This window comes from Zootermopsis nevadensis, unplaced genomic scaffold (assembly GCF_977971745.1).
Source record: "Zootermopsis nevadensis isolate Lab colony 2312 unplaced genomic scaffold, Znev_1.0 Znev_ptg000003l, whole genome shotgun sequence".
NCBI lineage: Eukaryota > Metazoa > Arthropoda > Insecta > Blattodea > Termopsidae > Zootermopsis > Zootermopsis nevadensis.
In genome coordinates this window covers 4,316,577-4,334,146 of record NW_028259135.1, presented here as the reverse complement: position 1 = coordinate 4,334,146, position 17,570 = coordinate 4,316,577, and the positions used below count along the sequence as shown (strand labels likewise).

At 37.3% G+C, this 17,570-nt stretch overlaps 1 protein-coding gene across 3 annotated transcripts in view; it reads left to right on the top strand.

Moving 5' to 3' along the window:
* Positions 1 to 22: 22 nt before the first annotated feature.
* Positions 23 to 17,570, top strand: part of LOC110839567 (uncharacterized) — a 72,789-nt gene continuing 55,241 nt past the window's right edge. For 2 of the 3 annotated variants that reach the window (XR_015532510.1, XR_015532509.1), the window contains exons 1-2: positions 74 to 374; positions 4,710 to 4,817. Coding sequence is in view for 1 of the 3 variants with exons in the window: in XM_087340138.1 (XP_087196264.1) it covers positions 42 to 260; positions 4,710 to 4,817 (327 nt within the window). In the remaining 2 variants the exon portion in view is untranslated. Of the gene's footprint in view, positions 375 to 4,709; positions 4,818 to 17,570 lie in introns of all 3 variants that reach the window. The other variant, XM_087340138.1, reaches the window with a different exon arrangement.

Sequence of the window (17,570 nt, the reverse complement as noted above, 5' to 3'; positions counted from 1 at the left end):
GGGCCACAGTTGCTTTACAAGAAAGGTTTATGAACATTTAGATGACGAATAAAATACGTATTCCTTCTAGACGTTTCTTTCCCATAGTTGTACGACTTTATGGGAACTCAACTCACATGAATATGACACGCCTAGTTGCTTCTCAGCTGTTTGTAATTTTCCCTCTACGTTGTAATTGCTGTAATGTTGGTAGGCGCGCTCTGCGCTCAGTGACTGCTAGTGTTTTGTTTTGTTGCGGTGGAGTGGACGTGGAATTGAAGGTTAGTTACAGTTGTTAGTTGATCGTGAGTAGGAACCGAGCAAGAGAGGACGTCATTTATTAAAGTTAACAAGAAAAATGGTATCTCAGTGGCGACTTCCTTATACTACACAAGGTATGGAATTGCTGGCTTCAATAGAATTTAAATATTTGTAGCTTAAATGCGTCATGTTTGTGTTGATTAAATATATATTTATTTTCGCAGTCTATACACAAACGTTGTAATTAAATGATGTTGTTAAAATTATATAATATTAAAACATTATGTAGTATAAAATATTATATTTTGGCGCTTTTTATCGTAAATACGATTTTACATTATTTAGCGCTTTTTTACGACATGTTTCGATGGATAAGACCTCATCTTCAGGTTTGTATCAATTTTATAATATTTTAACATAATTTAATGACAACGTTTGTGTATAGACTGTGAAAATAAATATATAGAATTTAAATAGTTCCATGTTCAATCTCAGATGTAATCAAAATGTCTATGGAGGGAAAAAAGTATATAGCACAAGTAAGACTCAAAAAACTTAAGAGGTTATTAAAATTTATAGATTATATAAGGATGAAAATAGAGTTTAGTGTCCAGGATAATTCTCAGATCTTTAACAGTATCCACACTATGTATACGAGGTTCACAATAGTTTCACTAAAAAGGGAATTATATTACTTTTCTAGTAAAGGATGTAATTCTGGTTTCGCCTTCTTTGCTTCGTGGGTTTTGCTGTGTACTAGCCACGTTCTCCATGCCCATTTGAAGTAGTGAGCAGACTTAATAGCCCAAACACTTTTACGTCATCCGCAGAGAAAAGATTCGTAATTGGAAAATCCAGTAACATTATACGAGTTATTAAAAAAGTTAATCGTGATAAAATTATAAGAACTCAATTTATTAAAGTACTTTACAACATCAAAAGTTCAGTTACAGGCAAACACCGTATAATAACATAAACACGTGCATAAGAGAACAAAGTACGTGATTATGAACTGAAAACAGGTTCAGATGTCGGACTTTGTGAACGCTCAATTAAGCTCTGGTTACATATTCTTTTGAACAGCTAAGTAACTATAAACTTATGATAAAATATGAAGCAGACACTTATCTAATTTTTAACGAGTCATGCAGTTATCTTAATTTGAGCTAGTTCAGACAAAATTAGGTCATGAGTTGGATTACGTATTATGAAAATTGATAATTTTTTCGTTTTGTACAATAATAGGAATTTCTGGGACATTGCATAAACATTTTTTGGCCATAAGCAAGCCAGCCAAGTATTATTATTATTATTATTACTATGACTATTGACTATTATCGTCATCATAATAATCGTCGATTATTATGATGACTAGTCTTGTGAAGCTTTGGTGTCCGAGTTATTTTATATACGAGACATTTATTTTACAGACGAATTTTGCAACTTATGTTATTATTATTATTAAGTGTTCTGTCTGACGACAGGTCCATTGCTCTGCCCAAAAAGAGCTCTTCAGTTTTCCCTATTCTCAGCTTCTCGTTTTAATTCCTGGAACGTCATCTTCTTTCCTTGTTTAAGATCGTCGGTTAGCTGTATCAATCTTCTTCCCAGTCCTCGATTTCCTTCAACCTGGCCTTCGATGATATCACTCATTAATCCATTCCTTCTCATAATATGTCCCAGCCAGTTAGCTTTCCTTCGTGTAATCGCCTGCAGAATGCTTCTTTGCTCGTTGACTCTCCTCAATACTTCTTCGTTGGTCACTCGATCCGTCCACCTGATCTTCTCTATTCTTCTCCAACACCACATTTCAAAACTCTCCAGGTATTTCTGTTCCTTCTTCCTGAGTGTCCAAGTCTCTGCTCCATACGTAACACTTCACTAGTTTCTTCTTCATCTCCAAGCCCAACTTGCTAGTGAGAAGTATTCTCTTCTTGACGAAAGCTGCCTTGGCCATGGCTATCCTTGCTTTTACCTCCTTGGTGCATAGGGCGTCCGTCGTGACTATGCTTCCGAAGTACTTGAAATGCTCCACATTCTCCATCTGTTGGTTTCCAATTACAACGTTCAATGGTTCTGCTCTCGGTCAACTTATGTATACGAGAAAATTTAAAATGTTCATTAGTTGCAGACATTTCTTTTGTTAGAAATTCGGATACGATATTCCTTCCCGTTCCTATAATGTAAATTGTGACATCTGAGCTCTTATATCCCACCTTCCCTTTCCTTCCTTTTCATTACATCGCCTTGTCTACGTATGTAATTTTCCCAGAATGCATTTCCTAAAAATCCTGTCTTTCACCTTTTTTGAGTTTGGGATACTAATCGGTTCCAACCGGGTGGGTTAAAACACAGTTCCCTTTATAGTTTATTCTTGTGTTCTTGAAGTTATAACACAAATAACAATATCCAGAAGTAACTGGGTGTACGGTGCAGGGCATTTCTTGGAAAAATTAGTCTCTTAGCTGATAAATTTTGTTTCCAGTTCTGTGTAAATTGAATGTTCATTATCTTGTTCACAACAGCCCGCCATTGGTCCTGCATCTTCGCACTAAATGCATCTGATATTACACTCCCCTAATCTCGGCCCTGAGACAGGCTATCTTGACTAAAGTTTTCATGGTTTTCCTCAGTATATACAGATAAATTATGAGATATATGGGATACTCCTTCTTGCATATACATTCCAATTCATTAGTTATTAACCAACCTGTCATTCGACGTTATTAAATTTTCGTTAAGAATCTTATATTTACGACTAGGTCTCACAAGTTCTCGTGTCCTTAACGTTTTCCGACAGAAGTGTTTCCAATTCTGTCTCAGTAACGTACGTATCTAAATATGTGTTTATATATATATATATGTATATTTATAATTGTAATGTTTCGTCTGTATGATACTACATGTTAACTTTGTATTTCTTTACTCTTTATGAACATATTTCTGTTAAATATATTTATTTTGTACAGTCTATACACAAACGTTTGAAGTTTATTGGTGTTGTAAAAATTATATAATATTAAAACATTTTGTTGTGTAAAATATTATATTAGCGCTCTTAATCGTAAATACGATTTTACATCATATTTTTTAGCGTATTTACGATTAAGAGCGCTAATATAATATTTTACACAACAAAATGTTTTAATATTATATAATTTTTACAAGACCAATAAACTTCAAACGTTTGTGTATAGACTGTACAAAATAAATATATTTAATCAAACACAAACATGACGCATATAAGATACAAAATATTTCTGTTAATCCTTTCCGATCCCTGCTTTTACAAGAACCGGAATTAAAAATCGTGTTAGAAACCTCGTTTATTTTCTTTGATACCAGCAATCTATTTATTGTTATTTCAGTAATACGTACACTGTTTGACATCAGTTAAACGTTACAGTTTATAGAGAACTGTAATGACATAATTATATTTCTTGAATCAAACAAATTCAAGACCATGAAAGTGATGCAATGGCTATAGTAAGAAAAATAGAACATTTTGAATCCCAATATAAAACACTAAATGTGTCAAATTGGGTTTTATTCCAATACCCAATAAGAAAGCAATGAATATTACAAACAAATTTCGTATGTTATTAAATGATTGAACACATCAATAAATACTTACCGTAATTTAAGAAGCTTGTAATTTTATTCTTATTTGACAAAACTTTTAATAACAGAGTTTTACTGTGCAATTTACATTTCTTACATATTACCAGTGGACTAGAGCAGCATTTATAATTTATGGAAAGCTCGTGGCGTTTGTGTTTAACTGTTTTGTAAGTGCATTAATTTAGCAAGTTTATATCATAATTTAGCCTGAATTACGTAGAGTGTTGGGGTGAAGTGCCTGAACAGGTATCAGAGAATCGTAAGGATGTTATTATGCGCAATGTTATAGTTCGATGAATAGTAGGATTTAGGAATTGTGTCACAGAAAATAAACCGATACGTCGATCTAAAGGGAGCCATGGTGACAGATCTGATTCTGCTATCTGATTTGGAACGTACTTGGTGTTTCAATTGAAGTAATTCAACGAGTCCTAGGCATGTAAACGCTTATAGCAATATAAACGTACATGATTGCAGCTAATTCTGATGCAAATGTATGTTTCAGTCTATATAATTTCACTGATTTCATGTAAAATTATTCCAAAGACCGATACGCGTGACGTCACAGTTGGTCAGAACTGATTTTGTTAAAAAGTAATCTGTGGGTCAGTTGATAAATTGTATTTTCATTATCAGGTGATTGAGATTAATAATTTCCAAAATTACCAATTGACAAGGTTTTATGGTTCCATCTGATCTTGGAAGTAGTGCCGTGCGTTTAAATTTTTTTTAATTGTTAGTCGAAGGAAAACCTAAAAGAATATGCATCAGTTGTAAAAAAGAACGCTGTATCGCTAACACTTCTCATTAAATTAGGAAAGGAATATCGGTTTTTCTTGTGTGTTTAGTGTAACACGCCCCATTCAACAAGATATGAGGGACTTCGGGTAGCTGTTTACCCACAACAGGCGACAACAGCTGATGAAAGGAAAATAAAATATAAGAAGAATAACAAGGTAGATTTATATTTGTCCATTTGTAATAATATGAGTGAGTCTTTGTTTAGTAAACGCAGTAGTCTTCCTCGGTTTCGTAGTTTATGTAATGAAGTTGTTTGAAGTGATGCTTTTGATGTTTACACCTGTCTGTGAAAATATTATGAAAATATCTGGACACGACCTCCAAAAAACTACACTACGAAAAATTGTAAAAAAAAAATTGTAATTGAGTTTTAAATTTAATATAATTTTACACCTGATGATGGTTTAATAAAACCGAAAAATGTTGTAACTGTTCCAATTGTAAATCGATTATTCGATATGGAACACAGAATGATATTTTAATTATTTTAATTATCTTATTTTAAATACAGTAAAACCTCTCTAACTTGGACACTTGCGGTTCCACGATAATGTGTCCAACTTAAGGAGGTGTCCAGGATAGAGGGAAAGGGGAAAATATCCTTTCATATTGTGGTGTAATGACAATGTGGTAATTGTGAAGTATTATGGAGCCCTTCCCAAAAAGGAAATTATTGATAAGAAAAATCAAAGGGGTAAATTAAATTTTCATAACTTTTGTTTTCACTAAATTAAACTTACATGGATAAGCTCAAAGAAGGGCACCAATACCTTACGTTTACCGACAATGTATTCTATTTTACATAATCTAACTACTGTAGGCTTGCTTGAATTAAGAATTAATGACAATAGTATTAATAATCTTTTGAACCCCACTCTCATGGTTGCACATTACACCCCAGCCTCAATGAAATTTTAAATGTTCAGAATGTATTTTTTTAATTGTACTTACAGCATTAGCTCAACATATGATATCACTTAATTCTTGTAAAAAAGTCCGTCACAATACACTGCTTTTTTGCTTTTATCTTGGAATTTGCCATCCTCTTTCTAATTTTCGCCGCAACCCGAATAAAGTTTCAACCATTGCTGGTTGATTATGAGCGAAAGCATACCGTTCTAATTCTTCCATGCATTGCAAAGCCCTCTGATGTGTAGGTGGTTCTTCGTACATAGATAACTCTTCTTCCTCTGAAGATTCTTTACACACATCGTCACTTGAAGTCATCACTTTGTCTAGCACATTATCGATTGTTCCAGCAACATCGTCGTGAACCTCTAGAATGTTGTCGAACGTTGAAAGAGCTTGGACATCAGGAATTTGGTTGCGATACTCCTCAGGAAGACAGTTTATTTCTTCATGAAAACTGTCTTCTTCCATCCCTTCCGCTTCATCCTCAATGGAATCTGCCATAAATCCTGCATGTCGGAAACACTTTGCAATGGTTTGAGGAGAAACTTCTGCCCAGGCACCATGAATCCACCGAATGGCATCTAAGACTGTAACGCTTCTTGAAAATTCGGTCACGTCTTTGCACTTATCTGCAGCATTGATTAGTGAATGCATTAGTTGCTTCCTGTAGAGCAGTTTCACAGATTGAATAATGCCCTTATCTAGTGGCTGCACTTCGCTGGTCAGATTTGGCGGCAGAAATTGTATACTGACGTTTGAGAGATTTGAACTGACGTGGCTTGTAGCGTTGTCGACAAACAATAATATCTTCCGATTAGCCCGCTTCATTTTAAGGTTGACCTCGTTCAACCACTCAGAAAAAATTTTAGATGTCATCCAAGCCTTCTTGTTGTGACACCAAATTACGGGAAGGTCGTCCAATTTCACATTGTTCGTTTTGAAAGCTCTAGGACGTGCAGCATTTCCAATAACTAATGGCTTTAATTTCTCTCCTCGCGAATTGCAACATAGCAAAACAGTAATCCGTTCCTTAGATTTCTTCCCTCCTTTACATGTCTCTCTCATTTCTATTAAGGATCGCGTTGGAAGTTGACGGTAGAATAATCCAGTTTCATCCGCGTTGAAAATGTCCTCTTCTGCGTATCCCAACAAAAGGCTTGGAAGTTTGCGTTTCCAATCTTCAGCAGCTTGAAGATCAGCAGAAGCTGATTCGCCAGAAAGGACGTGCAGACTTATGTTATTTCGTTTACGGAAACGATCCAACCAGCCATTGCTCGCCGAGAAATCTTCGGTGTGGAGTCTAGTTGCAATTTCTCTAGCCTTCTCCTGTAAAAGTGTGCCACTAATGGGAATGTTCTTTGCACGACAACACCGGAAAAACTCTAACACTTTGTCATTTAGTTCATCATGAGGTGTTTTTCGTAGTCTTTTTCTGTCTGCATTACAATTCTTTTCCCACGCATCGGTAATTGCGGCTCTGTTGCTGTTGATGTTGGAAACAGTAGATTTTGAGATGCCGTATTTCTCTGCCAGCTTCCTGCAACTTTCTCCTATCTTCAGAAGATCCAAAACTTCTTTCTTCTTTTCCAGTGTTAATTCCGCCAATTTTCGTTTCCCCATCGCAAAAAGAAAAATCCAATTTCTGTTAACACTGTTGCAAGCTAACTCAGCTGCAAGCACAGTACTGACAAAGTTAGAACTGTACCAGCAATACTACTGTAGTCCAGTGAAGGGTTCAACAAAAGAATAAATATACACTTTCACTGCATTCCAATGATGGGTTCAAAGTCTCACACCCTCAATTATAAGCTAATCCTCAGGTAGAAGGCATTCATCAGTCAGAAATTCAAAATAACAAAATACTAACTGTAAATGTTTCCCATAAAAGCATTGAAGCTAAGTGCATGAACCTGTCCAACTTGCAACAAAAGGGGTGTTCAAGTTCCAGGATAAGGGGTTGTCCAAGATATAGAGTATTGTGGACATGTAAAATTATAGGATATTCGCCGGTTCCAATTAAAAGTGTCCAATATAGAGGGGTGTCCAGGATATAGGGTGTCCAACTAGAGGGGTTTTACTGTACATTGTGATTTGACGGAATAACCAAATAATTTAATTTTAATTTAATAAATCACAATATGACGCAACTACACTATCTTATAATGAAGTTGTTTCTACTCGTTAAATTTATGTAACAGTATAAGGTAAACTGCAAAGAACGTGGTCCTTAGTCGTCGGTGCCCCCAGACGAGTGCATCGGTAATACTTTAAGACAGGCATCCACGACTACCTTCCGCATCGTTTGAAATTCGCCTTATACTCTACTTAAGTTATGCAGATGATGAAATCCCGATATTGGTGTCCCCTCTTTATTCATTATGGAAATCTGGCCAACATTTTGCGAAATACTAAGGCTGTTCAATGGAGGATGTTCAAATAAACACAAAATCGTGAAATTCCACTGCTTATTGAAGACGGTTTTGGTCTGCCCATCTACTTTTATAACAGCCTATTTTCGTCGCCCTTGGCTGGAAAAAATGCTACGAAAAACATAGAATTTTAGTTCTGACGGTGGAGATTCTGGTAGCAAGAAATAGGGTATTGCGGGGTCTATACTTGGCAGGATGTAGCTTCAGTGGCCATGAAGATGTTTTCACATTTAAGTTACTTTATGAATAAGGAAACTTAGTCATTTTAATGAGATTTTCAAAGTTCAATTCTGTAATAAATTGTGTTAGTTTTCGACACAAAAAATAGGTTTATTCCCGTCATATTTGACGGGCCATACAACGCTAGGAGGAAAACAGAAAGACCGTCACCTGAATGATTTTTAGATTTGTGTATATATATATATATATATATATATATATATATATATATATATATATTCTTTTGAGTTTTTTAATTATGGAATTTTCTCGGTTCCACCGCTAAAAATATTCTCGATTCCTTTTTGTTCCAACTGATAGTTACACTGGAGCCGAAATTAATGTAGTATTTAAGAATTAAGTTTGTACCGCAAAGAAAACACAACTGTTCACCCTTACGAAGATCAACGGGTTAATGCTATTTGCGAATAATCGCTGCTTATACTGAGAGTTATAGGAAACCCATAAATATAAGTTGAGGAGTATTTTTACTGAATGTCGAAGCATGTGGGACATATAGTTACCACTGGGCTTTAAGAGATTAAGTGTTTACGATTATGAACACATCTTTACGTACAATTCAGTAACATGTAACTGCTCTTGCTATAGAAAGGAACGTCTGTTTTGTTCCTCTTGGTAACAATACGCATTTGACCTGCGCTCTGACGCGTGTAGTTGCTAACTATACAACAGGATGAAGATTTCTGTCTTCTGGGTTATTGCGCTGTGTAGTCTGGTCGATGTTAACCAACGTTTCAGAGGTCATACTGCCTCCGTCATCAGGGCGATGAATATTCATCGCCCTGATGACGGAGGCAGTATGACCTCTGAAACGTTGGTAAACATCGACCAGACTACACAGCGCAACAACCCAGCAGACAGAAATCTTCATACTCATCGCCCTGATGACGGAGGCAGTATGACATCTGAAACTTTGGTAAACATCGACCAGACTACACAGCGCAACAACCCAGCAGACAGAAATCTTCATACTCATCGCCCTGATGACGGAGGCAGTATGACATCTGAAACGTTGGTTAACATCGACCAGACTACACAGCGCAATAACCCAGAAGACAGAAATCTTCATATTCACCGCTGTGAGAACCTCAAGTCTTATATACAACAGGATCCTAAATATATGGTTCCACTTTGTATTAATGGATGTAATTTTTATACCTCCGGCATGCCCGCGAGGAATTTTGGCCAGCGCAGATATTCATTTATTACGTATACATCTACTTGAAAATGTTGGATAATTTATGCTAGGTCAAAGCGTTCTTCGTTTGTTAAATACCGACGACAATATACGTATAATTCTGTTCGCTATAAATTGTGACATTGGACCTTGTCTTCGAGCTGCCTTTCGTAGGGTGTGGTTAGAAATGATATGGTAAATATTCATACTACTGAGGATTATAAGCGGGAAGGAAAAGTAATTACATTTAAACTAGGGAAAAGTTTCGCATTTCACCAAAACCCGATGTCAGATGTTACATTAAATTTTGTAACTTGTGATGTTGAACTTTGAATTAGGAATTGTAATAGGGATACCTATATTTTAATCTAAGTTTTAGGTAATAGACTCCAAAGTCTTTTACGCTGTAAATAATAAAAGAATTAAATCCGTGGCGTAACAGCTCCAGAGAGCTAAAGCCGACTAACTTGACTGCTGGCCTCACGTTCACATGCCTAATCAGAGGTGAACTATCATCCAACCAGATATAGGGTGACGACGAACCCCCCAGTCATTGCTAGCTTTCCTGACCGGATGATTTAAATAATAAGTATTTAAAAACTCGTGTCTTTTCTCATAAAACACAACACATCTCGATTACAAAAATAAATTGTCTTTCCCTTTAAAGAAATAACACTGAGAATCAAATGGAATTCATATAAATATAAATAAACTATGTGAACAAAATGAAGAACTCCAGATACACTTACATATATAGTTCGTACGTGCAAATAGGGCGTGTCCAATCCATACTTAATTTAATTGACTTAATCTTGTTTGAATACATGATTTTATATAATTGACTTAAGCTGTATTACTGTCGAACCTGATGGTCCAGTGTTGAGCATGTCTTCCTCGGATACGAATCTCTTGCATCTTGATGGGGGAGTTTCGTGGTTTTTCCAGGTTCTTACAGGAAAATGCCGCGATAATACCTCAAAACAAGCTACTGCTATTTTATTCCTTTCGAAAATAATTAGCATTCGCTCTACCATTTGATCGTATATAACTTGTACAGTTGAGAAGGCGATATTAACTCTTACGAAAATTAATTAATGATTAACTTGAAGATTTCTGTCTTCTGGGTTATTGCGCTGTGTAGTCTGGTCGATGTTAACCAACGTTTGAGAGGTCACACTGCCTCCGTCATCAGGGCGATGAGTATGAAGATTTCTGTCTTCTGGGTTGTTGCGCTGTGTAGTCTGGTCGATGTTAACCAACGTTTCAGAGGTCATACTGCCTCCGTCATCAGGGCGATGAGTATGAAGATTTATGTCTTCTGGGTTGTTGCGCTGTGTAGTCTGGTCGATGTTAACCAACGTTTGAGAGGTCACACTGCCTCCGTCATCAGGGCGATTATCGCCCTGATGACGGAGGCAGTATGACTTCTGAAACGTTGGTTAACATCGACCAGACTACACAGCGCAATAACCCAGAAGACAGAAATCTTCATATTCACCGCTGTGAGAACCTCAAGTCTTACAATGATTAACTTCTTGATTGCATATAATACTTACTTGATCTTTCTACTTTATTTATTACAGTCGAACTGGGATAACTCGGACTGGACGTTATTTATGAGGTTATATTTAATTTTTCTCACTTTGTCAAGGCGAAGTCTTAAAATAAGCCACGGCGCTGCCATTCACTCATTCTCAGTACCTTCTTCAAAATTTTTATCCAATACCACTTCAGTTGAAAACGTGTTTAAGAAACTTTCTAACAGCAGTGATTTAGCTCTAATACGTGTCGTATTATTAATCTTGACAATTTTGAAGTGGATGTAAAGCCATTTCTTCAGGTTTGAATCAGATTTTCTGCAATTTATGGAATTTTGTCATTAGGAAATGTCAGTGACGTCACTCTGTGGAGCGTGGCGGAAGTGGATAGAATTAAGTGTGTGGGCTGTCAGTAACAGAATCACTCACTGTAACAGTGAGTGGTGATCACGTTAATTATTTAGCATGATCACGTGACGCTAGATGTGTGTATGCCCTTTCAATAAAGGCGTTGTTTCAGACCTGTAACGTTTCTTCATCATTCATCATTAATCATTAATGTGCATTTTCCTGTCTATTTATTCTGAGGCTTGATAAACCAGAGAGTCCAGTAGATATTTTAACGACATGTATTAATATTTAAGATTGTATTTCAAACTTGTTTTCTGCTTACGTGTATGTGTGGAGTGAACATCACATGAATATGCTAACTACAAACACGTCTTTCAATTTATATTTGTGTTGAAACTGGTGGATCTGAGGATAGCACAATCGCGCCGAAACATGCAGTCCAAAGAATTTGAAATTTTATATTTTTGTATTTCAAAAGTGTTAAGTACCGATGATGAAACTAAGATAAGAAAGTTTGTGTTTTGTTCCGCCGAATCAGGCAGTGGCAATATGCATGTATTGTTAACTGCGTTGGAGTTTACTAGACTTTTGTTCACTAAGCCTTTTTTATACTTTTAGAACATTGTAAATAGATTTGAGATATCTTGAAAAGAGATAACTCAATTGTAATTTGTAGCTTAAGTGCGTCATGCTTGTGTTGAAATCAAATATATATTTATTATCTCAGTCTATACACAAACGTATTTAAAATGTTGTTAAAATTTATATAACACTATAACATCTGTAGTATAAAATATTACAATAAGTTATATTATGTTATATTATGGCGCTTTTATCGTAGTATGATGTTACATTTATTATGGCGCTTATTATTAATTGCACGACATGTTTCGATGTTTTATGACATCATCTTCAGGTTTATATCGTCGTTTTTATCATTTTAAAACTATTATATATTTCGATGCAATGCATTTATTGATTTATAGGTATATTTGTAGATTTTTCTGTCTTCATAATGCTCTTCATGTCTGTAGTTAGACGTTCATTTTCTGTGAAATTAACGTCCAATTAATAATAAGCGCCATAATAAATGTAACATCATACTACGATAAAAGCGCCATAATATAACATAATATAACTTATTGTAATATTTTATACTACAGATGTTATAGTGTTATATAAATTTTAACAACAACATTTTAAATACGTTTGTGTATAGACTGAGATAATAAATATATATTTGAACTCAATTGTAAAAAAACAACTCAAATTACAGGATTTGCAAAGTTTCAGGTAATACTGTCGTGTAATGAGGAAAGTGAAGTATTCTAAAAACTTATGTTGTTTCAGAAAACAGTATAAAAATTTTCATACTTTCCCCTGCTACGGTAAATTTCATTCAATGAGTTTTACACTTTGTTAGAAAAAGGAATTTAAAAACAGCTTTTTCGACTCATAAACACAGTTTCGCCACATCGTCTGCATTTTCAACGATAAAATTCGACCGAATTTCCAAATTACTATCGCATCGGTGATAATGTAGCTAAAACCTTTAGTAGCCGATTTTCAGGTCGGTAAGGACTATAATAGTACTAGTCCTAAATCTGTGTCTGGAGGTTGGGAGGTTTACTATCCACTAATTTACCATGTGTGTTTGTAAGATCATAACTTCTCCAACGCAGTATGTAGCATCTGTAGGGTCAGTGTAATAAACTACTACATGTCATGTGCTGGCTTCATGTAATATCAGCTCCATTACTTACTCTACAGTAATTTCTAGGAAGGCGCAGGCTATCATTTCATCCCTCCTCCCACGTTGCCACCACACCATTTTGTTGCAATAACAATTTCAAGCCGGAACAGGGATTAGTGCCTAATCCCTGACGACGATGATGACGAACTGTACACAAAAAGAAGAATTTTGCCACGAAGTACTTGTATTTGATAGCTTCTTACAAATGAAAGCAAATTACCTTAATAAATAAACACCTAAAAATTACATAACAAAAATCAAAATTCCATTGTCACGTATTGTATTATAAAAATTACATATTTGCAAACAGAGTTTCTGGTAATTGGTATGAATTCTGTTTGCACTAATTACGGCTTCCGATTTTGTTGGCGTTGATTCTGCAAGTTCCTGCAGGAATGTTTAGCCATTTTTCAGATACGAGGTGCGATCGGAAAGTTTCAAGACTGCGCCTATAAAAACCCGTACACTTATCTCAGGTATTAAATTCATCCATCACCCTCGAAGTAGTTCCCCTGGGAGTGAACACAACGATCCCAGCGCCGCTGCCAAGCCTGGAAGCATCCCTGGAAATCTTTCTTTGTCAGCCTGTCAAGCACCATCTGCGATTCTGCCTGAATCTCTTCTATCGTCTCAAATCTCCTTCCCTTTAGCTGAATTTTCATCTTTGGGAAGAGGAAGAAGTCACACGGAGCTTAGAAAGGAAGTTGGGGTCGGTTCTTGCAAGATCTTTCAGCTCCTGACAAACGAGAAGTCGCTTCTGCTTCTGGTCCTCAGACAGGATGCGTCGCATGTGGAGTTCTTCCTTTAGAATCAGCTGACAGGTCCCATAGCCTATCCCAACAATGTCGCACAAGTCGTTGATGGTACGACGTCGATCTTCGTGAATGGCCTGCCGAATCTTCGTAACATTTTCGGGCGTTGTGCTCGAAGATGGTCGTCCAGAACGCTCGTCACCATCGACAGAGGTTCGGCCATTTTTAAAACGTGAATGCCACACAAAAGTTTGTGCACGACCCATTGCGGACTCCCCAAATGCTTGCTTTAGCATTTCATAGGTTTCCGTAGCCGTTTTGGCGAGTCTTTGGCAAAATTTGATGCACACGCCATTCCGAAATCGCAGGAGGGTCGGTGTAATGCACTACAAAAACGCCCGTAACTAAGAAACAAATGCTAATTCGATGATGCCGGCTGGCACACTGTTTCACTATGAATGTAGGCCGCACCCCCTAGCGGCAGAAGCTCGTACTACCTCCGGTTCGCCATCTATTGACACAGTCTTGAAACTTTCCGATCGCACCTCGTATGTGCAGATAAAATCAGAGCACATATTAAAGGTTCCATTACTACCTGTCTTATAATTTGTCTTTCTCTCTGGTGGTACGTATTCTTGGCCTGATCGATGTTTGTTCTCAGTTCATACCAGTTTCTTTGCGTCTTTTAATAACGTACCGTACTGTTGAAAAAATTCAGGTTCAACGTTTTACCAATTTTACGATAACATTGACCTTTAATGCGTAATAAAAAGATTCAATCTCGCACAAATATGGCTAATTCAAGTTTCATAGGAGGCATTGCCCTGAAGGGTGTATTCATAAATTGAATCTGAACTTCTTGCTATAACATCACTATAAAAACTTTGTTTCCATTTTTTTTTATGGATCAATGTAGGTTTATTAGACGACTTACGTTTGAATCGAAAATGCGCATAGAATTTGCATTTTTGTTAAGTTTATTTTGTGTTTATTTATTAAGATTTCAATCAGAATACGATGTTTTTGTTTGTAATAAGCTATAGAATAAAGTACTTTATAACAATATTCTTCTCTTTGTGTAAAGTTATTTCAACTAAACGGGGTGTGTAAATACTTTTTACTTGCTACATCCAGAAACAATGTGGGAAGAAACGCGAAACGAAATTATAGGCACGGATTCACCTGCCAGTCGTCTTAACCCCTAGGGCAAGAATCCGTCTCTGACAGGGGCTGATATGAAATACGAAATTTAAAGCCATAAATCTTTCTTGAAAAACAAATTTCTATCTGGAATGAAAACTACACTTTTATTTTATTTATTTTTGTATTAAGCTTGTTTAACGATGCTTTAGTAGCTCAGATGACGTAGCTTCGAGTGTACAGAAAAATATTAATTCGAAAGAATGTGGAAAGAAGCTGCTGTTGTCCAAGGTAATATTTTAAACGTTTGCCTGGAAGTACTGAAACACCTCAGTTAGGATAGCGGGCGTTTGGGCCAAGATTTAAACCCGGAAGTTCTTGAATACGAAGCAGGAAAGCTAACCTGTCGACTGCAAAGTTAAAATAACGTCCTGTTTCCGCGATAAGGACCGCCTCCGCAGTTCTTTTGAAGAAACTGTGCCCTTAGCAGTATGGTTCTTGGGTTACTGCGTAGCAGTAGCGAATTGCATTGAGTAACTTAGCATAAAGGAAGCAGCGAAGAGGAGACTGTATTGTGTTCTGTTAGGTAAGGGAGGAGGAATAACCGAATAAGGGAATTAAAGCCAATCCTGTAGCAAGTGAAACTTTGCGTAGGACTTGAACCGTAACCTACGAAACCAAGACATGGGCGTGTTTAGACTTTAACATTCAATTGCAAAACATGGAGAGAACATTAAAATAACACTTGTAGATGGAATATTTCGCTAGCAGTCAGTAGTCAATATACATAAGGATTTGTAAGATTTGAGATTTTCACAGCGGTGAGTATGAAGATTTCTGTATTCTGGGTTGTTGCGCCGTGTAGCCTGGTCGATGCTTACCAACATTTCAGAGGTCATACTGCCTCCGTCATCAGGGCGATGAATATGAAGATTTCTGTCTTCTGGGTTGTTGCGCTGTGTAGTCTGGTCGATGTTAACCAACGTTTCAGAGGTCATACTGCCTCCATCATCAGGGCGATGAGTATGAAGATTTCTGTCTTCTGGGTTGTTGCGCCTAGTAGTCTGGTCGATGTTTACCAACGTTTCAGAGGTCATACTGCCTCCGTCATCAGGGCGATGAGTATGAAGATTTCTGTATTCTGGGTTGTTGCGCTGTGTAGTCTGGTCGATGTTAACCAACGTTTCAGAGGTCATACTGCCTCCATCATCAGGGCGATGAGTATGAAGATTTCTGTCTTCTGGGTTGTTGCGCCTAGTAGTCTGGTCGATGTTTACCAACGTTTCAGAGGTCATACTGCCTCCGTCATCAGGGTGATGAGTATGAAGATTTCTGTATTCTGGGTTGTTGCGCCGTGTAGCCTGGTCGATGTTTACCAACATTTCAGAGGTCATACTGCCTCCGTCATCAGGGCGATGAATATGAAGATTTCTGTCTTCTGGGTTGTTGCGCTGTGTAGTCTGGTCGATGTTAACCAACGTTTCAGAGGTCATACTGCCTCCATCATCAGGGCGATGAGTATGAAGATTTCTGTCTTCTGGGTTGTTGCGCTGTGTAGTCTGGTCGATGTCAACTAACGTTTCAGAGGTCATACTACCTCCGTCATCAGGGTGATTGTTTTGACATCTGCAGTCCGACACTGTGAGATATGTATAACACAATGAGAGTTCTTCTATCGACTGGTGCAAATGTGAAGTTGTAAGTACGCCTTATTATTTTCTCTATCATTTTGAAAGTGCAAAGTACTTTTGTACTCACTCTGTATGATTTTGACAACGGGCAGTATAAGCTGGCTGTTTAACTTGTGGTTGTGAGAGAAATAAGCAAACCAGTACAGCGTGTCAGTTAAATGTGCGCTACTATTTCTACAAATGTAAGTCATTTGGTAATCCCCCTGTGCCACATGCCTTCACGAGAATGCAGAACGGGCAGACAAGAATTCCGCAACCAATTTCACAAACTCCCCCCATTTTCACATTGTCGTAAAATTTGACTGTCGTGCTACTGACATTTGTCTCCTTACGCGAAACATCAATCTATACTCGATTCGCTCTGGGTTCTGACCCGCAGTTCGGGAGAGATCATGTTACACTGCTACTTCCAAAATTTATTCAGATTTTATTTTTGTATCCTTTGCTTGGACATAATTTTAGAAACACAGAATATTTTTTTTTTTGAGATTGGGAAGTTTCCATTTCATCGTCAAGTGGCCCGAAACATTTCCGTTCACATGTTCACATGTTCCTGTCTCTATATGATGAGCCGGGATAGCTCAGTCAGTATAGTGACTAGCTACGGGCTGGACGGCCGGGGTTCGATCCCCGACGGGGGCAGAGGATTTTTTTTCTCTAGCCTCTGCGTCCAGACCGGCTGTGGGGCCCACCCAGCCTCCTCTACAATGGGTACCGGGGTCCTTTCCCGGGGGTAAAGCCGACCGGGGCGTGATGCTGACCACTCACCCCCATCTAGTGCCAAGGTCAAGGAAGAGAGGAGCTATACCTCCCCTCACCCCAATCGCCTACATGGCGTATAGTGGGACAAACTTTACTTACTTTACTTACTTATGTTCCTGAAACGACTGGAGGTACAACTCTTTATCTTGAGACGAGAGAATTT